The following is a 21,868-nucleotide window of genomic DNA, read 5'->3' as shown; positions in this document are numbered from 1 at the left end:
GCTATGCAGTGATATAACAGTGCACAGCAGTGACATTTGTAGTGTGGCCTGAATCTCTGCTGTGCAGTGCTATGCACTGATATAACAGTGCACAGCAGTGACATTTGTAGTGTGGCCTGGATCTCTGCTGTGCAGTGCTATGCAGTGATATAACAGTGCACAGCAGTGACATTTGTAGTGTGGCCTGGATCTCTGCTGTGCAGTGCTATACAGTAATATAACAGTGCACAACAGTGATGATATCACTATAGTCATGCTGTCATACATCTTTACTGTGGAATGAGTCACTGCTTTGCACTGTTATAATAATTTACTTTACTTTGAAAATTACATAAATCTACAGACAGAAACTTCATTTCAAGGTAATATTGTGAGAAGAGGTCTCCAGTGCAGATCTAGAAACAGTTTTGACTAGGCCACAAGCAGTGAACATGCTTTTGAGAGAAGTGGTAGAAAGTCCATGTGGTCAGAGGGAGAACATGAAAACTTCACCTTGCAAGTGTCCAGACATAAGGATCAAACTAATAGTCTGGGACTGAGAGCAGCGATTCCCTCAGCACAGCCATGCACTGGTATTGCATTCTGTACAAAGTGCATTTGTCTGTTGTGTATTTTTAGTGTGGCTAGTGTGCAGATATATATTCCTTGGGCCCAGGTACAAGTTTGTGTAACGTACTGTGCAGGTATATTTCCTTGGGCCCAGGTAAAAGATTGTGTGACGTACTGTGCAGGTATATTTCCTTGGGCCCAGGTACAGGATTATGTAACATTATTGTTATTGTTGCTTTTGTGAGTTTACCATTGGACATGCTAGTTTCCTGTGTGTGTGCAAAATAGTCAGCAAACTTTAACTAGTTTGCATTGCTGCAGTGTGTCAGATTTACTTATTGTCTGTGTGTGTTTTAAATTCTTTTATACTTTAGTTATTACCAACAGGAATTTAATTTCCATAACAATTTAATGTCTTCATTGCTTGGTATAACATTTTTGCATACTGTACCCCATAGTTTACAGTGATATAGGGTGTACTGTGTGCCATACTGCTTAGGGGCAGACTTAAGTAAGGTCCTAGGCCAAGGGCTCAGTGACCTCCTCCTAGTTTCCTCCAAAACCATTGTGTGTGTGAGAGCGAGAGAGAGACAGACAGACAGCGAGAGAGACAGACAGACAGGGAGAGAGTTAAAGTGATTATCTTATCCCAGATCTGTAGACTGTGTAGGTTTTGTGGCCACTATTAATGTGTTAAAGATCTGGAGTTTTCATCATTAAAGAAAATGTGCTAGAAACGCTTGAGACACATTTTTGGTAAAATAGTGAATTAAGCTAAGCATGAACGTCTGCTACAAGTAATCACATGCAGAATGCATATAAAGTTATTTTGAGCTGCTATTAGTCCAACAAAACTGAGTTTAGAGTTTGTATTGAAATTGGGGTAGTGGAGCAACCAGTACCCCCTCCCCCCAGGAAGTATTATTGAAAGAAGTTTTAAGTGATTGTTACCTCGGAAATTATCGACACAGGCCACAGAGTTGTTTTTTTTTAAATGCATTCTCTAAACTGCTAGCAAAATGCAGGTTTTGATTGTTAGAGCTGAAAGTCATAGGCTGTTCTTTATGACACCCCCAAAAAGATAGTCACAAACAGAGACTAGACTCATAAGTGAAAAGGAATAATTTCTTAGGAACTTGTTGAAACTGGAAATATGTAAGCAGTGGGTCCTGCAAAGTTATGTAGTTTTTTTCTATAGGCTCATGGCTAGAGGTCAAATGGTGCATATGATTTAAACATTTTGATATCCATATTAACCAAGATATTTTAGAGGCTGTCATTAACATGCTTAGTTTGCATTTGTAAAGGTCGAAAAATTGAATACTTTTAAGCAGCTGTTACACACAGTGGTAGCAGCATCACAAACCTCCTTTATTACACAGTATACAACAGACAGAAGACACTCATACATGCTTGACAGACAGAAGACACTCATACATGCTTGACGGACAGAAGACACTCATACATGCTTGACAGACAGAAGACACTCATACATGCCTGATTTCCCTTTAAATTTACTCTAGTTGATAGTTACAGTGTGGCCCACCAAGACTATATTTCACTGCTAAGTGGTATTTAGTCGGACAGTACGATTCTTAAAGATATTATAGTTCTTTATTTTTTTACCCATGCAACATATATTTCTGTGCACCTGAAGGCAAGTTCAGATAGTTAAAGAACAAGTAATCTGCCTTAATTTCATGTATTCTATAAAGAGTAGCTGCAGAAAACTCAGGTTCACTGAAAAAGACTGTATTTTTAAGTCGCACATAGAAATACCATCTGCGTGTATCGTTCAGTATACAACAAAAAGTAATAGATGTCATGTGTCACAGCAATGGCATGTTGATACTCATTTGAAATGATACCAAGTATTTTATTTTTTTGGTATGTTTTTATCACCTGTCTATTTTTCCACATTGGTACTAGAATCATTCTAAATAGAGAGGGTTCAAAGACCCTCCAAAACAATGACTGAATAGAATCACTGTCCATAATTGCAAAGACGCTGCCTTGTACAAATGATGGAAATGTTCTCTCAGTCTCCACACTATACTTCATGATAAATAGGGCTGCACTGTCATTATGTTACTTCCTATTAAGCTTTTCATAAGTTTTAGAAGTAAGATGGTATGTCTCAAACAGCTTACAGTCTTGAGTACCTAGGGCATTTACTTTATAATGCCCTCCTTGTCACATTTTCCTGTAGACAGTTCATTTATCTGTCTTGTGATATTTGCCTGCTTCTGGAAAATCTGATATAAAGGATATCTTGGGTTAACAAAGCTGTAAAATGCTCACTTTAAGAGGAAGACATTCCCTGCTAGATTTATTGAATTAGAAAAAAACACTGATATACAGTGATGGTTAAAAAAATGTCTCTTATTAACTGAAACTATGAACTACTGAACATCCTTTGAGTTACTGTACAGCACACACACAAATACATGTAGCTGGCATTTTGTTGGGCAGTTACACAAACACCACTCTGAGCATGCTTCAGAACATTCTGGCATTGCCTTCTTCGACCTTGATAGTTTTATACATACACAGTGGTCTCACACTGCTATTACCTTCCTTGCTTGTGTATCTTGACCCTCTCTCTATTTTCTGTGACTAGTTTCTCCCTCCCCATAACTAGGACACATGCTGGGTTCCCTTCTGATACTTGCCTGACATGTAACTATTCTTATGGTGAAGACAAAAACAAGATTTGTTACTGCTAAATCATGGAGTACTTGTATGAAGTTTTGGTATAAAAGTTATCACAATTTAACTTCTTTTTGTAAAGTGTCAGTTTTGTCTTCAGTGTTAGTTCAAAACCTTCAGTAAATCCCTTGTAATTTCAGATGCCAGAAGCATTTGAAGATGTTGCTGTTGATTTTTCAAGGGAAGAGTGGAAGATGCTGTGCAACCAGGAGAAAGAATTGTACAAGGAAGTGATGATGCAGAACTATGAGCACATGGTGTCTGTAGGTAAGGAGAATTGTATCAGAGCTACACCGGAAGTGATGTCACAGAACTGCAAGCACATGGTGTCATTAAGTAAAGAGGATCAACTCAAAGTTACACAGGGATATGGTGGCACCGATCTATGAATGTTGTGTCAGTAAGGAGGATGATTACAGAGTTACCCAGGGATATGGTGACACCGATCTACGAATATGCGGTGTCAGTTAGTAAGGCGGATGACTACTGAGTTACGCAGGGATATGGTGGCACAGATCTAGGAATGTGGTGTCAGTAAGTAAGGAGGATGATTGCATAGTTACACAGGGATATGGTGGCACCAATCTACGAATATGCAGTGTCAGTAAGTAAGGAGGATAATTACAGAGTTACACAGGATGACTTTACCCTTCTCTCTTTAGTCATTCCATATACTTGTTACGTTTTCCAGTCATCTTTCAGTAATTTCATACACTAGTATGTAAAAATACTCCATATCTGCTTAACCAACATTTTCAAATCATACAAGTAATAATGTTTTTTGGTTCAGTTTGTCACTGATAATGTGCCAAGGGTGGTCTTTTCAGCTCCCACATTGTACCAAGAATTTCTTCCTTCTGTGCTTTATATGGTGTTACCTATCTTTGTATCCTAGTTATTTGTGCTTAGAAATTCTTTTTTATTAATTCAATTACTCGTACTGCCTCTGGAACTGTCTGGGTTACTTTATTTTGTATGTTCTAGTTTCAGCTTACATATCTTATGTCTCAAAGTGCAGAGGTCACTGTAGTCACTAGATGTGGCTGTTTCGGTAATTAATCCTGCTTTTTGTTTTATCAACCACAGTGTGTGTTTCTTGCTTCTACTTTTTGACTGTTGCTATTCGATGGCTCATGAGATCAGTACTTCATTTTCGGTAATTCTTTGTGTCTCACTGTTTCTCTTGCTTCTCAGCTACCTGTGTGTTGCACCGTTTGTACAATCCCTAATGAAAATGGTGTGGCACTTTATTGTGCCTTTCAGCCATACGTACATCACATCAGCAACAAGATGTGAAATGTTTCTAGTTTATAGAGCAGGACCTACAGTCGGCTGCATCCCTTACTTTTTTCAAAAGATTTTATAAATCAATGTGCACAAAGTTCACTGCCTTGAACTGCTGTTATTAACTTTTCATTTTCTGGCCTAACTGAACCTCCCTTTTGCCATTCATGTACCAGTTCTCAGTCGACATGTGGACATGTGGTTGGTTCAGCGGCTCTCAGTAACTGTGGATTTACACTTTTCCGTCCTTTCCTTCTGGTCATGGTTGATTTCCATGTCCACTCCTGAGCTAGCAAGCCATCCTACATCTGTTTTCCTCAGACTTCAAAGCTTTAATTATTCATGGATTTGATAATGTCAACAATGTATGAAGGAGGTCATGTCTTCTTCTGGGTGAGGGGTAGAAAATTTACCACACACTGTTTCTTTCTGTATTATTTCATAAGTGTGGAACATTTTCTTGTTTTCCTATTTAATTGGTCAATCAGTCCTGCCAAAGCTATAAGTTAGAACAGGAAGAACAAACTGATTTACTGGTTCAACTTTATTCCTAGATGTCAAGGTGTTTTTTTGTTTTTAATATTTTTTTTTTTAATTTGTCGATGCTGCATTGGTGACCATTCATCTCTTCCCAGGTGTATATACACTTCCTCTTGTTCCAGTTCTTTTATATCACATTTCTCTCCTAGATGTTTTTCTTTTGCTTATTATTCAAATGCCATTTATATATCATTTTAATTGCAATTTCAGTTGTTTCAAATATGCTATACAGTTTTTAGTCTTCCACAAAAAGTAAGATGTCCTTTGACAAGGTTGTTTCGCAGTAGTTATGCCATAGCCTAGTTTAATGGTTAAGGTCAAAGCAAAGCAGTTGTAGCGACATAGAATCCCTCTGTAATCTGTCTGTCTCTGGGTTTTTATTTGTGAGGTAATAATTTGATGTTTTCCACGAGTCATTTGTGAAGTGGCCCCTATTGTCTTCAAGGGATGACTGCGCAGTGCATTTTATACCTGTTTAAATATCTTATAATCCACGATCGTGAAACACTGCCAAAGGCTTTTTTTTCCTTTTGTAATTTGAGCTTGCCAAATATAGGTTCCTTCCCTTTTTATTGTTGTATATTTTTTTGTAGTAGCAGTAGTGATCTGTGGTTCCATATAATTTTCTTTTATTACATTTCTGCTATGTTGCCATGATTAAATGTTTATCTAAATTACAGTTAACAATGTCTGTATCAATTCTGGCATGTAATTTCTGTTGTTCCAAGTTACTGTTCAGTAGTTCTTAGCATAGGTTGCCAGTTCACTTTTAAGGAGCAACATTTTTTGTCGTTGTTAACTAAACTGTTGTGAATTCTGGATGTGTATATATGTAACTTTAACTCAAAACTCTATCATTGTGCAAAGAAGTTAACACCTTTGGCTAAAAGTTGGGTACATTATCTACACATTGAGTTTTCCATTTAGGAGCCTTTCTTCATTTTGTGTCAATTTAGTTAGTTCTTGTTAGCATTTCTTATTGTATCATTTATCTCTTCTCTGTGTTCAGCATCTTTGTGTTCAACACAATCATCTTAGATACATTTCCAGAATGTATTGATTTTTTTTCTGTATTTAGTGGTATTGGTGTTCTTGTGTTTTTCCCCTAATTTCCTATGCAACTTTTGTGGGTTATCAGTGAACTACTTGTTTCATACATGTTTCTTAAACTCTACTTTGGCTAATAGCTTTGTGGTGTGGTGCAACTCCTGATCTGTTTTAATGTTGTGCATTGCTTTTATCACGTTCCTCTCTTTGTATGTTTTTATTGATGTATTAATTTTAGTACATTTTTCTAGTGGGGATATTTCTGGTCTTACTTGCTTACTAATTCTCTCTAGTTAAAACTTCCATAATGACACTGTATTAATACTTTTGTTTTCTCATATTATCTGTTTTGGGCAGAATTTTGTTATTAGTTCAACTGTACAACAATGTATTCTACTTATTTCTACTGCATCTTGCAATTCTCTCTTAATGCCCCCAATTAGTCTGTTCATCTAAAGAAACCGTGTTGGGTAAAACCTTGGTGCAGAAATAAATCCAAATGAAAGGTAAAAAGTAAAAAAGTAAAAAATGCACCAAGATAACACACAGCAAAACGTTTAATCACAGCAAAGTACAAAGTGGTAAGTGCTTTTACAACCGACACCACAGTAAAAATGCACAGGTTTAAATAGAGATTCTAAAATGCCAATTAATCAATAAAAATCACACAATGATTAAGTAGCAGTGAAAAACAATTAAGCCTCATGCTCAAACTAAAAAAGCATTGCTTAAAAACATTGTACAAGAAGGAATCAAATACTATACATGAGAAAGCACTTAAAAAACTTATAAAATCATTATAAAACATGGAAAAATACTAGGCAGGAAAAGTTAAATAGAATACTTGAAACTAATAGTTAAATACATTAGACTAATTTTCAAAGAACTTAGCTAATCTTAATGCTTGAGATGTCTAGCCTTTAAAAAAGGGACCAAGGAAGTAGTAGCATTCAAACCAGGATACTTTTCAGCATTAAGTTTCAAAATCCACTTCTGTTCATGTCCCTCTGTGATATTTTCAATGTCACCACCTCTGGGGTTTCTATGAATATGTTGTAGAACAAAGAACTTAAAGGAATGAGAACGGCCATTGGACATAACATGATTGGCTAGAGCATTTGATGGTTTATTATTACTAATATCTCTTAGGTGGTCTAGAATACGATCTTTAAGCATTCTATTTGTTTTTCCTACATAAAAATCAGGACATTGTACACAAAAACAATAGTAGACCACATCTGTAGATCTGCAATCAGTGTATTGATTAGTGTACAAAGAAAATTTCCTAGTAGGATGTACATATTTATTTTTGCTATAAATAAATTGACAAGCACTGCAATTCCTGCATGGACAAGTACCATGCCGATTGGATCTAATAATACTTCTAGATAATTCACCATGACATAGATGTTGTTTAAGGGATTTATTATTTTTAAAACTAAAAATAGGAGAATGTCCGACCTTGTCTACCAGTCCAGGCACTTCTTGTAGCAAATACCAATGCTTTTTGACTACATCTAAGTATTGATTGATGTTACTGGAAAACTGAAACACCACTCTAAAATCATTACTAGTTCTGTTAGTATATCTTGTATTATCAACAGCATCACCAGCATTAAAATAAGGTTTACATCTAGTGCTTCTCAGCTTCCAGGCATTAGAGATAGTCTGTTCAATGTCTGCAAGCGAGTATCCCCTATGTAAAAATTCTGTTTTAAAAAACAGCTTTTTAATGCTGGTGATGCTGTTGACAATACAAGATATACTAACAGAACTAGTAATGATTTTAGAGTGGTGTTTCAGTTTTCCAGTAACATCAATCAATACTTAGATGTAGTCAAAAAGCATTGGTATTTGCTACAAGAAGTGCCTGGACTGGTAGACAAGGTCGGACATTCTCCTATTTTTAGTTTTAGAAATAATAAATCCCTTAAACAACATCTATGTCATGGTGAATTATCTAGAACTATTATTAGATCCAATCGGCATGGTACTTTTCCATGCAGGAATTGCAGTGCTTGTCAATTTATTTATAGCAAAAATAAATATGTACATCCTACTAGGAAATTTTCTTTGTACACTAATCAATACACTGATTGCAGATCTACAGATGTGGTCTATTATTGTTTTTGTGTACAATGTCCTGCTTTTATGTAGGAAAACAAATAGAATGCTTAAAGATCGATTCTAGACCACCTAAGAGATATTAGTAATAATAAACCATCAAATGCTCTAGCCAATCATGTTATGTCCAATGGCCGCTTCATTCCTTTAAGTTCTTTGTTCTACAACATATTCATAGAAACCCCAGAGGTGGTGACATTGAGAATATCACAAGGGACATGAACAGAAGTGGATTTTGAAACTTAATGCTGAAAAGTATCCTGGTTTGAATGCTACTACTTCATTGGTCCCTTTTTTAAAGGCTAGACATCTCAAGCATTAAGATTAGCTAAGTTCTTTCAAAATTAGTCTAATGTATTTAACTATTAGTTTCCAAGTATTCTATTTAACTTTTTCCTGCCTAGTATTTTTCCATGTTTTATAATGATTTTATAAGTTTTTTAAGTGTTTTCTCATGTATAGTATTTGATTCCTTCTTGTACAATGTTTTTAAGCAATGTTTTTAAGCAATGCTTTTTTAGTTTGAGCATGAGGCTTAATTGTTTTTCACTGCTACTTAATCATTGTGTGATTTTTATTGATTAATTGGCATTTTAGAATCTCTATTTAAACCTGTGCATTTTTTACTGTGGTGTCTGATGAAGCAACTTCGGTTGTGAAAGCGCTTACCACTTTGTACTTTGCTGTGATTAAACGTTTTGCTGTGTGTTATCTTGGTGCATTTTTTACTTTTTACCTAGTCTGTTCATCTGTTTAATCAGTCTGTGTTGTACAATTTAGTTAGGTCATATTTTGTTTCACTCATTTATCTTAGTACGTCTGTTCATTTCTGTTCGATTGTGATTGTCTTACCTTTGCTTATTCTCCTAATTAAAAGCATCCTCTTTTTCTTTCTGTTGTCTGTGCTTCCCCTGCTGTTTAATCCTAACTGAACTTTGAACCAATTCTCCAGATGAAGGTTCTGAAGTTTGCTGTGGTATATCTTTGATAAGTGTTCTGTTCTGTCTGTTGTACTATTTGATGAAGATGTACTGACTGAGCATGTCAGAATGCTGTCTGCTTCGGAGTCTCCACATCAAACTCTTCACTTTTTAGTTTGACTATCCCTCATAGGTTCATGGGTAGTTACTAGGCATGCAGTCCTGGAGACCACCGAGGAGACCATACAAGTTTATCAGTTCCCCCGGAATGCTGTCTTGTTAAATGACTTGCTCAGAGACAAAGTCACACAGTAGGTAATTAAAGCCAAGGGATCAAACAGTGAATTGTAAGAAGGCACTCATTAATAGCTCATAAGCTTAATTCTGTGCACTGTCAGTTTCAGATTGTTGCTTTTCTATATCAATAAACTGTTCTTCACAATGCATTCTACTTTTGCGTTGCTGCTCTATGTTTTATAAAGTTTACCATGCCTCAGGGGAGGTAAAAGGAGGGTTATTAGTGGGGACTGGTGCATGGCCATAACCAGAGAATTTTTCAGTGAGTTTTTATTGCAGTCTTGAAGTGATTGAAAGAAGGTATTGTGGTTATGGGGCGGGGGATTGTTCCATAATCTGGATACTGGGGGGGGGATTGTTCCGTTATCTGGATATGACACAGCAGAATAGTGGTTCTTCTGAGTTCTTGGGTTTGGTCACTAGAAGTAGATTTTTGCTGCTGGAGCATAGAGGTGTAGTGCAGCAGTAGGGCTGGATAAGGTTTTGAAGGGATGGGACTTTAAGAGGAGAGTTTACTAACTTGTGGGTGACAGAGAGTTAATTCGGTTGAAGAAGTTGGGGGAGTTCAAGCCAGTCAAGTTCTCTAAATGAGATACAGTGGTGGCTGCGATAAGATGCACCAGTTGCAAACTTAGCAATTTTATTGTAGCAAGCCTTGAGCTTGTTTAGGTCTGTTTGTCTAAGGTAGGTAAGTATAGGAGCGGCGTAGAGTAAAGTGGAGATTAGGTGGGAATTGGCAGCAGAAATTCTGGCTGTCTTGGTGAGACTTGTTTGTTTTTGTACAAGGCACCTAGTTTTTTGTGAACCTTTTTTATGGTAAGAGAAATGTGAGTGCCAAATCTGAGATTGTTATCAATCTCAACACCAAGTAGTTTGGTGTGTTCTGTTGGGGAGATGATGGTATTGCCTTTGGCGAGAATATTAAAGTGGGGGATAATTGGGTTAGATTTAGTGAGTTGGAAGATAAGGAGTTTAGTCTTGCTCAGGTTGAGTAATAACTGGGCATTAGATAGCCAGCTTTATACAGATGAAAAGGCTTCCTGTATGATCTTGTGAAGTTCAGGTATAGTTGGGGCTGAGCAGATGAGGGTGGAGTCAATCTGCATACTGTATAAGAGAAGCATGCTTGGTGGCTGTGAACAGATCATTGGTGAAGAGTGAGAATAGTAGGGGACCAAGGATGGAGCCTTGGGGAACACAGAGTGTTACAGGAAGTCAAGGAGATAGGTCATTATGTCAGACAACTGTTTGTTGGGGGACAGTTAGATAACTGTGAAACCAATCAGTAGCTGATTGGAAAAAGGATAGGTTAGTGAGAACAGAGATTAGTAGTTTGTGTGACACCATGTCAAAAGCCTTGGATAGATCCAGAAATATAGCAGAGGAGAACAGGCCATTATTTTTATGATGAAGGATAGCATTAGTGAAAGAGAGTAAGATGGTAGTAGTGCTGTGGTATGGCCTGAAGCCATGCTGGGTGCTGGAGAGGAGGTTATTAGCTAAAAAGTAAGGTATTATACAAGTGTACAAGCTAAGAGGTAGGTATTATACAAATGTAGAAATACTGAGCATGTGAGAGCCTGACTGCCGTTTTGTAGTAAGCTGTTGAGATGTAAGCATGCATGTCTGTGTAATCTGTCAGTTAATCAGTTTGTTTATATTTTGAACAGCTGATATCCATCCTGATGTGTTTCTGTATAATAAAGCACATAAAAGAACTCCCCACCTGTTCATCTTCACTTGTAAAACAAGACAAGCAACATGGTGTCAGAATGGGATCCAGACTGAAGACCGAGAGGCACTCAGTTAATGTTGGAGGAATATAGAGGAATGGATCGTCCCTACTACACGTATAACTCACAAAACAGATCAAAAACGAATTCCAGGTACTAAAACTTGCAATGATTTCTTATTCGGAAAATAAAAAACGAAGCATTCAGAAGCACTCAGAGTGCTCAAAATGAATTTGTATTTAAACAAAATGTCCAAAACTGCTACATATTGATAACAAATATTTGAAATAGTTATGAAAATGTTTGAAATAATGTCCAAATCACATAAAATGTATAAAATAAGGAAAATGACTTCATTTTTTTGCTATGTGCAACTTTTTCGCATTAATTAATGCTTTTTGAGATATCCGAAGTATGTGAAGTGTTCGCAAGTTTGTGCAGTATTACAGTACAGTTATTTCGCAAAATACAGCCATTTCAAAGCATATTTCACAAGTCCAGTATTTCAAAGAGGTTATTGTGCATTTGAATGTTATTACAAGTACTGCCTGTGTGTGCATGTTCATATATAATTACAAGGGCCATATTTGCAGTGTGTTTGGGCATACTTTGTTGGCATGGTACACGGATTTCGAAAAAGTGGTCCACTTGTATTTGATAATATTGCATAGAATTGGAGAGCGTTTGAGCAAGAGTGTAATATTTTCATACAAGCTGCATTTTCTAATAAAGATAACCATACAAAGGCATTTATTCTGTTTAATTTAGCTGGTTCAGAAGTCGTAGAAAGAGAGCGTTCATTTGTGTATGTATAGTAGTACCGGCTGAATCAAAGGAATACCCTGAGTGCTTAAAATGTAAATTAAAATAAATGTGTAACCCCCAAATGAATATTACAATGGAAAGGCACTTAATTTTATGCAAGAGATTAAAAGCCTGGTGAAACTTTTGCAGCATATATAAGTGATTTGAGAAACAAGGCTAAAACATGCAGATTTGGTGATTTAAGGGATGAGTTGATTAGTGTGGCATTAAAGATGATGCTGTGAAAAAGATTTTGCTTCATGACAGTGATTTAACTTTGAATAAGGCCATAGAGATTTGTCATATACAAGAGCTTATAGAAAAGTACACAAATATGTTTACAAATGAGAAATGCATGCTTCCAGTATCTTCTAAAGCTAATGTTCATAGTATGCAGCACATGGTTAAAAGAGACAGGCCCAAGCACATGACAGCAACTGTAAGCCCTGCAACAGTCCCTGGGGAAACCCCTACATTTCTAGCACATTCCAGAGTGTGATCAGTCTCAGTGAAGAACAGGGGTGAGTCAGCAAACTCAAAGCATGTACCCTCACCTAGTCTCATAATCAACTGTCATAATTGTGGTGGTAATCATGAGTCTTAAAGAGAAAAGTCCTTAGCTTTTGGTCAGCAATGCTACAGATGTAAAAAGTGGAATAATGTCCAAAGATTTTGTAAATCAGAAGAGGCTCATTCTTTTTAGAGAACATTCCAAGAGACAAATTGATCAATTAGAAAGCTGTGACCCTACTTTTTATGTTGATGGTGTGTCAATGCTTAATGAAGCTTAATGAAACAGTCAGTGCAGTAGATTTAGGGGAAAAGAATGAAGTATTTTGTACTGTTCAGATAAATAGAAGATCCGTAGGTTTCAAAGTTGATACAGGTTCAAACTGCAATGTTATGTCAGCAGAAACATTTGCTAGAGTATGTGCTGGTGAGAAGCTTGATGTGGCAAAGTGTGCAAAGCTTGTTGCTTATGTTGGTGAAGAAATTCATACTGAAAGTTCAGTAGTGCTTTCATGTTACTCTGCTGGGAGCAGCAATGACTTGCAATTTTATGTGGTCAAAAGGCACGTACAGTCATTATTAGGCCTCAGAGACAGTTTGAAAATGGGACTCCTTTCATTTTATAAGGAAGTCCATCATGTTAGCTTAAAAGATCACTGTTTTAATTTCACCCAGTCCATTTTCTCTTCATGCGCTGGTCTTTTCGAAGACAAAATAGGCAAACTACCAGATGTGTACTCCATGAAGTTAGACGCAGAGATCAGTCCAGTTGTCAGACCAGTCCGGAACGTTCCAGTAACTGTGCAGAACAGAGTCATAGACCTGATTTAAATATGGAGGATGCATATAGTGAAGTGATAGAAGGACCAAGGGATATGAGAGACCCTTTAGAGTATCCCCCTCCAAAGATTAGAGAGACTGCAGAACAAAGCCTCTGTAGATCATTATCAGGACAATGGGAGGGAGTGGCACAACAAACAGAGGAACAATGCATTTTAAGTGATGGTATACTTGAGGTAGACATTTCCCTCAATAATGAAGAAATGTATGAACAGATGGAAAACACAGGGCCTAGATTAACCTATCAAGGTTATACAATATTCAGCTATAGTAGCCTAGAAGTTACTAAAGAATTTTTTGAATTATTTCGAAAGGGATTTAAATTTGTCCCTAAGACAAAATGTGATATTAGTAATTTACTGATAGACTTAAGGATGTTTATCAGGAGAAAGAATCTTGAGTTATTAACAAAAGATGTACAGACTATACAGGGTAATTTAAAGAAAAAGAGTGTGTGGAATCCCCCACTACATCCTCAGTTAAAGAATTTAGAAAACTTGTTAGAAAATAAATTGAGAAAAAGTTTCTATCAACAAGGTATTATAAAATCTTACAGCAGATGAGAGGTTGCTTTAGGATACACTCCGCAACAATAGTTTTGTGAGAGTAATGAAACCGGACAAGGGTGGGGGAATGGTATTAATGGATTCCACCATTTACAAAAGTAAAGTGATGGACCATTTACTTGATTTAACTAAATACTCTAAGGTCTCTTTGAATGAAATACATATTGGTTATAAAAGGATATATGTGGCTTTAAATGACCTAGTATTAGAAGGAAGTATTGACACAGACGCTTTTAGGTTCCTATATAACAGTGAACCTGAGGTACCTGTTATGTCTGGAATTCCAAAGGTACATAAAGACCTTAATAACCCACTGTTGAGACCCATTGTGTCTGCCTTTCAGTCTGTAACAGCTTTTATTGCCAAATATTTGGATGTAAAACTTAAAAAGGTTTCCAACAATGTATTAAAAGATTCATGTGATTTCCTCAGAAGCATAAAAAAAAATTTAATTAAGGATAATAGGATTTTTATTACTACTGATGTTATAGATTGTTTTACTGTTATACCACATAAATAAGGACTTGAATTTTTGGAAAATATGTTGTGAAGCAGTAAGGAGTTCAACGCGAAAGAGATATATGTAATTTTGGTGTTGATGGAAATTGTCCTTAAGTATAACCTTATTTATTTTGAAGAAGAATTGTTTAGGCAATTAAAAGGAGTAGCAATGGGTGCCATGTGTGCCCCTACCTTTGCCAACCTTGTGCTTTCTTGGTGGGAGAACAAGTTTGTCTTTAACTCTAAATACAAAGGGTGTTGGTCACTCTATAAGCAATTTTTAGATGACATTTGTCTTTTCTGGGTCAATGATGAGGACATATTTAAATATTTTTTTGAATACATATCTAACAGTGCAGAATTTTTAAATTTACTTATAAAATAGGCTAAGGACACATAGACTACTTAGATGTTAATATATCGGTAGACAATTTGAACAATAAATTTATATCCAAGGTACACAGAAAAGATACTTATTGCAATTCTTTTCTGCACTATGAGTGCACATCCATACTTTCAAAAAAAGGGTATTGTGAAAGGGCAATACGTGAGGGGTAGCAGGATGACCTCGGCAGATACTGATTTCCTGGAAGAAAGTGAATTATTGAGAGATATGTTTTTAGAAAGGGGATATCCTGATACATTATTAAAATAAATGTTTGAACAAGTATTGGAACATAGAAAAGATAGAATTGCAGCAATTCTAGGTAAGGATGATCCAATGGAATGGAATTATGTTTTGAATAATGATTCAAAAGAATGTTTTGACAACTCTTTTGTATTAGACTATAGTAGTGATGCCAGTATAATAAAATGTTTAATTAAGGAGAAATGGGACAGAATTTGTGGACTCTCGGATTTGAATCTTGCCTTTGAGAAACCCTTAAAATTTGTATTTAGGAAAGGGAGGTGTATTAAGAACATTCTAGAAGGAAAGTGTATTAATAGGGCAAACAGATAAGTGGGTACATACAAATGTGGTTCCTGCCCACATTGTCCGTACATTGCTAATACTTCAGAGATATTTATCCCTAGTAGAATAAGCTTATTACAGCTAAGGCATATTCCAACTGTGCATCTAAAGGCCTAGTGTATATTGCAATATGTAGCGAGTGTGAAGGATTCTATGTCGGTAAAACCGAAAGATGTATCAAAAGAAGAATCCATGAACACACATATGAAATTAAGAAAAACAACAATAAGAATGCACTATTTAAGCACACTCAATCATGTAGGTAAGCTAATTTTGTTTTCTTTGTTTTAGAGGTAGTCCAGGTAGACAAGAGAGGGGGGCCTTGGGAGACCAGGCTAGAATACAGAGAAGTATTCTGGCAACTCTTTCTTGAGGCAAATAAGTGGCCAGGTATGAATGAGATGGTCTCCCTGGCCCCTGTCTTGAAATTAAGAGCTACTAAGCTTTAATAAATTCATAAGCCTTTTATATGGTTTGAGAATTTGATAGTTGAAATATTTATGTATTTTATACTGCCAACCTTTTCATTGGTCTAAACACCCTAGACTGAATATTTTATATATATTTTTATACTTTTTTACAACTTCAACTTTTTAGTGTTTTAATAACTGTGTATAATTATGAAATTTATATTTATTTTTTATTTAGACTTGTGTATTCAGTATTTGATGTAATTTTTTGAACTGGATTTATTTATAGTTTTTTAATTGATGCAACCAAGTATGCATCAGATAAGATGGTTTTATGCATAATTGCAGCCAATTAGACTTAATTAATTGCATTATAAGTATGACTAATGGTGAACAATGCTTCATCTGATGAAGTTATAGATGAAAACGTACTGCTTGTGGTCAGCGTTAGTGGAGTTTTTGTGGAGCTTTTACTTTCGGTGCTTATTTAATAAATGTGTGATCGGGGTTACGGCTATCCGAGTGCTTTTTTGGTTTTATGGTTTTCATTTAGCACTTTTTTCTCCTTTTGACTTGTTTTTTGTGCAGAACAGAGTCAAAGCCAAGCTAGGCAAAGCGGTGCAGCAAGGTGTAATTTGTCCAGTAGGTTCATCACCCCCTACTGAATGGGTATCTTCCATGGTGATAGCTCATAAGAAAAGCTCAGATGATATCAGAATATGTATTGATCCACGAGATTTGAACAAAACCCTGAAAAGACCTCATCATCCAATGCATAAAGTCAAAGAAGTTGCTGGTATGCAAAATGTTTTTTCTGTCTTGGATGTAAAAAGTTCATTTTGGAAAATTTTGTTTGATCAAAAATCTTCATTGCTAACCACTTTCAGTACTTTTGACAGGTACAGATTTTTGAGAATGCCATTTGGGATAAATCCTGCCAGTGAAGTCTTGCAGCATGCAATGAAGCAAATTTTTTCGGGGTATCCCTGTACAATTATAGTAGGTGATATTCTAGTAGGAGTTAAAGGTGAAGCTGAGCATGACAGAAACCTTAAAAAAGTTCAGGAAAGAGCACGTGAAGTGAATCTTAAGCTGAATCCTTAGAAGTGCAAATTCAGGCTACGAGAAGTTATGTTGGTCATTTGTTTATCAGTTGACGCTTATGACCAGATCCTTCCAAGCAAACAGCAATTCTTTAGATGCCAGCTGCAGACAGTGTTCAAGCTCTACAACATTTACTTGGCATGGTTAATTACCTAGGCAAGTTCATTCCAGATTTGAGTAACTTTCAGCACTACTCAGAGAGCTGACATGCGAAGATGTATCTTGGTCATGGTCAGAACACCACCAGAGAACATTTGATGTCCTGAAACAGAGAACTGCCAGTCCACCAACTCTCAGATATTATGATGTTCACAAACCAGTTACGCTTTTCTGTTATGCTTTGAAATTTGGTCCAGTAGCCTATGCATCCAGAACTCTAACCCAAACCAAGATGCATTATGTGCAGATAGAGAAAGAGCTTTTGGCAATTGTGTTTGCATGTTCAAAGTTCCATGATTATATTTATGGTCGACCTCCCCAGACTGAAACAGATCACCAAGCTGTAGTCAATATTTTGAGAAAGCCTATGCATACAGCTCCTGCCAGATTGCAACACATGATGTTGAAGTTGCAAAAGTATAATTTCAATCTTGTCTACACAAAAGGCAAACTTCTTTATCTGCTGATACATTATCCAGATCACCCAGAAATACCACTGAACAGCATGGAAGTGAGAAACTTGATTTTGAAGTTATGGAAGTGAGAAATTTTTTCTTCCACACGTGTTGATGAGCTTAGAAGTCATACAGCCTCAGATCCAATTCATCAGAAGTTCAACCACTTTATCAGTTAAGGATGTCCATCAAAACAATCTTGCTTACCAGTAGACCTGCAACTGTATTTCCTTACAGAGATGAGATTCTGTTTGATGATGGTATCATCGTGAAAGATCCAAAAGTGATTGTTCCAATATCCTTGCAGCAAAAATACATTACTGTTTTGCATTGTGGCCACCCAGGAGCAGATTCTACCAAAAAGAAGGATGCGAGGATTAGTATTTTGACCTTCTGTATCACAGGATATTGAGAGAATACTTTTCATCTTGTTCTGTATGTAATAGTACTAAGCCACATCAACAGAGAGAACCACTTCAACTAAACCAGATTCCTGAACTACCTTGATTGACAGTAGCTACAGATATTTCAAGTGAAATGGTCAGCATTACTTGGTGTTAGTAGACTTTTATTCAAATTGGTGCGAGATTGACCTACTTCCTAATTTACCGTCCAGCACTGTCATTACTAAGATGAAGCATCGTTTTGCAGTCCATGGAGTCTACACAAAGTTATTTCTGACAATAGTACACAGTTTACAAGCCAGCAGTTCAAAAGATTTGCTGAAGAGTGGGACTTTATTCATGTACAAGTAGCCCTCAGTAGCCAGTCAAATGGTTTGGCAGAATGTGGAGTTCAGAGTGCAAAACAATTACTAGAGAAGTTGAAATGAGACAATAGTAATGTTTTCTTGAATCTCTTGATTCTCAAAAATGTTTCTTTGATAAACATCTTGGGGTCACCTGCACAAAGACTTCTGTCAAGACAAACCAGAACCACATTACCAATCAGCAATAATCTATTGGTTCCAAGTGGCAAGAACAACAGATCAGTGAAAGCCAATCTGTTGAAAAAGTGCTTATCCCAGAAGTCCTATTATGATAAGACTAGAAAACCACTCAGTCCTTTACGAGAAGGAGAGATAGTGAGGATGCAGACATCCAAAGGTTTTGATCTGATTGGAGTCAAGAAAAGTGTATGCCCAGAGCCAAGATTGTGCATTGTGGAATCACAAGGAGTAGAATTTAGGGGGAATCAGAAACATTTGGTTCCGGTGTCTGAGCTTGTATTGCAGTATCATACCTGTGAGAAAGACTCTAAATTTCAGAGTGAGTTATCCAGCATTCAAGTTCCAGAAAACATTCCAGTAAATACTCCTGTTCCTGAGAAGATTCCTGAAACTCCAGAAACTGTTTGTTCACCAATGACTGTCCCTGTTGCTAAATCCAGTTGTACTTGTATTACTAGATCAGGTCATATTTCCAGACCATGTTCCAGATACATGACAACATGGACATGAGCACATGAACACTGTGTTTATTTCTTATTGTCTGTACAGTTGCATGTCTCTTTTCCAAATGTCACTTTATTGTGGGCAATTCATTAAAGAGGGAGGATGTAGATCAGTAAGTATGTATACCTTTAAGAAGGTTTCCATGGGCTTGCACATATACATAAATACTGAGCATGTGCGAGCTTGACTGCCATTTTGTAGTAAGCTGTTGAGATATAAGTATGCATCTCTGTGTAGTCTGTCAGTTAATCAGTTTGTTTATATTTTGTACTGCTGCTATCCATCCTGATGTTTCTATGTAATAAACCATATAAAAGAACTACCCTGCCTGTTTGTCTTCACTTGTAAAACAAGAAGAGTGGCACTATCCATTAAAATCTTTACTTTTGCATTGAAGATTTGTTTTTAATATAAGCGCCTTCTAATAAGCATTTAGTAAAAATAAAGGAAAGTGGTAAATTAAATCAGAGCTTCAAATCAGTTTAACTATAAACAATAAGTTTAACGTTATTTAGGTTAAGTTAATATACCTGGATTGAGAAGAAGTTGATATGTTGTATGAAAAGCTATTATAAAGGACTAACCAAAAGTAACTGTATATAAACTCATGCTATGTACTGGACATTTTCCTCTTGCTATCAAAGGGTTGTATATGTAACCTTTTCCAAATGGCTGAGTACTCAGAATAAGTAAAATTTATTATGCCAAGACTGCTTTAGGGAAAGTAATACGTTTCAAGATCAGGTAATTTAGCACCACCTCTTTCTTAAGGTCTAATGTGATGGAAATAGGCAAGCCTTGATTTTCAGGGCACCATAGAAAATTCAACATTTATTAAAAGTTTTCAGATGAGATTTATCCAGGTAAAAAGTGGCTCGTTGAATGATGTGCAACATTTTTTAGTAAAATGGCCATTTGTATCAGCTGGAGTCTGTGTTTAAAGGGAAAAAATAAATCATTCAAAAACTCTATTGGTTTATAAAAGACATATTGTCAGAAATGTTTAAATTTATATTTCTAATTTCATCAGTGGTATTTTTAATAGAAATACAAACATATTAAAGGTCATGAGTTTCTTAGCAAAATTTAATATGAGAAAAAGTAGATAGACCTAATTGTTTAAGATATTTTGAATTCTGATTATTAAAAGTTGAATTTGATATTGTTCCAATGTTTTTGTGAAATAATTGAAATATCCCTTAGGGAAGCATGCAGATCAGTTAGAGATAGTATAATATCATCTGCAAAAACCACCAATTTAGCTTTGTATTTGTCACCAACGTTTTATTCCTTGATTTTTTTTGATAATGTAGTATTTGAATTGCCAGAATCTCAATTTGCTAGGGCAAATTATGGAGGAAAAATTGGGTAACCTTGCAAAGTTCTTTTTTTAATTATCATTGGATCAGATGTAAAAGTACCAAGTTTGATATAGGCCTTATTGTTTTTCTAGATCTGTTTTATTAGACTGATTAAGTGATTTGGACAGTCATACAAGTTTAATACTTTAAATAAGAACAATTGAAAGAATCAAAAACCTCTTCTATGTCAAGACCAATAAATACTGATTTTTGTCTTAAAATTCATAACGTATAAAAAATCTTTTGGTGGTTTCTTGGGTATATCTTTTGGGTATAAAACCTGTTTTGATCATCACTGATCAAGAAATAGAATAAATGTTTCTTTTTTATCTGTCTGTAAATGTAGACCTAAATAGTGTATAACCTATATTCATAAAAACAATTGGTTTATAAGCTGATAATGAGAATGTGTTTTTACATTGTTTGGAAAAGGAATATTATGAGAGAGTATTTCAAAGAAGACACCAGTACATGGAAACCAATAGATGTTAGCTAAGGACAAAATTCTATTAATATAAATTATATAACAAATGCTTATAAACAAATTTTGCATTCATATTTATGAAAATATTTGGCAGTATTAAAGTTTTCCGTAGAACTACTTTCCTTTTATTTTACTATTAAAGATACATTGTGCTAAAATGTCATATTTGGTAGGATTCCAAATAACTTTGTCATTATGCTTGAAGTGAGATTCTGGAAAAAATAAGACGTGGTGCTTAAAGTTTTCATAATACTGTTGTGTCTTTCGGCTTTTCCCGGTTAGGGGTCGCCACAGCGGAACTCCAGTCCGCTAATGATTGACAGTACATTTTTATGTGCTGAGTTGCCAGCCCTGATGCACAATCTTCAATGAAGGTACGCCCATTCATGCATGTCTCCAGACAGAAGATGCTCTAGCTGAGAATCGAATGGGACAACGTCTTACTGTCAGGCGACAGCCCTACCGCAGCACCATATTTGGGAATAGAACCTCTTCATTTTATTCTTTAAATCATTAACATTTAACAATAGTATAGTAAAAGTCACTGGAAATGTGATTTAAATAAGGGATTAAAAGTTTGGTAAGAGACACAATAAAGTATGTCTAAGTTTTTATTAGAAAACTTGAATAGTGTCATAATGATATTTTTAAATTTAGTATTAATAAATGGGTAATATATCCCTGACATGTAAAACAAAAAGGTAATATTAAAAATGTAAAAACAAAATGTGAATTAAGAATTTGTAGTTTGATAACAGAAAAGATCCTTTCAATCTACCACCAAATTAAATAACCTGAATTTAATAAAACTGGATGACAAGATTAAAGAGCTCTGCATAAGGTAAGCTTACTAAGATTAAAAAATATAAAATTTAAAATGTATATACTCTTCTTACTACCTTAATGTTTTTGCTTCTTGTATTTATTTTATATCTCCACCTTTTCCTAAATATGTTATCTTTTCCAGTGTTCTCCGTCTTAACTCCCTGAATCCATATTTTGTCTTTACCATCTTTCCTGCTTGCTTTCTTTCTCTGTCTTTTTT

General features: G+C 35.7%; 1 protein-coding gene across 5 annotated transcripts in view; it reads left to right on the top strand.

Annotated features, from left to right (window-relative positions):
- Nucleotides 1-21,868, top strand: part of LOC122815117 (gastrula zinc finger protein XlCGF52.1-like) — a 162,780-nt gene that overhangs the window by 39,632 nt on the left and 101,280 nt on the right. For 4 of the 5 annotated variants that reach the window (XM_044087363.1, XM_044087364.1, XM_044087367.1 and 1 more), the window contains exon 2: nt 3,399-3,525. The exons of the other annotated variant lie outside the window; for it this stretch is intronic. In XM_044087363.1, coding sequence (XP_043943298.1) covers nt 3,399-3,525 — 127 coding nt within the window. The remainder of the gene's footprint in view (nt 1-3,398; nt 3,526-21,868) is intronic. 5 annotated transcript variants of the gene reach the window in all.

The sequence above is a fragment of the Protopterus annectens genome, chromosome 11.part0, assembly GCF_019279795.1.
Source record: "Protopterus annectens isolate FY-2018-M chromosome 11.part0, PAN1.0, whole genome shotgun sequence".
Classification (NCBI taxonomy): domain Eukaryota; kingdom Metazoa; phylum Chordata; order Ceratodontiformes; family Protopteridae; genus Protopterus; species Protopterus annectens.
Note: the sequence above shows the minus strand (reverse complement) of the source record. Positions and strands in the feature narration are given on the sequence as shown.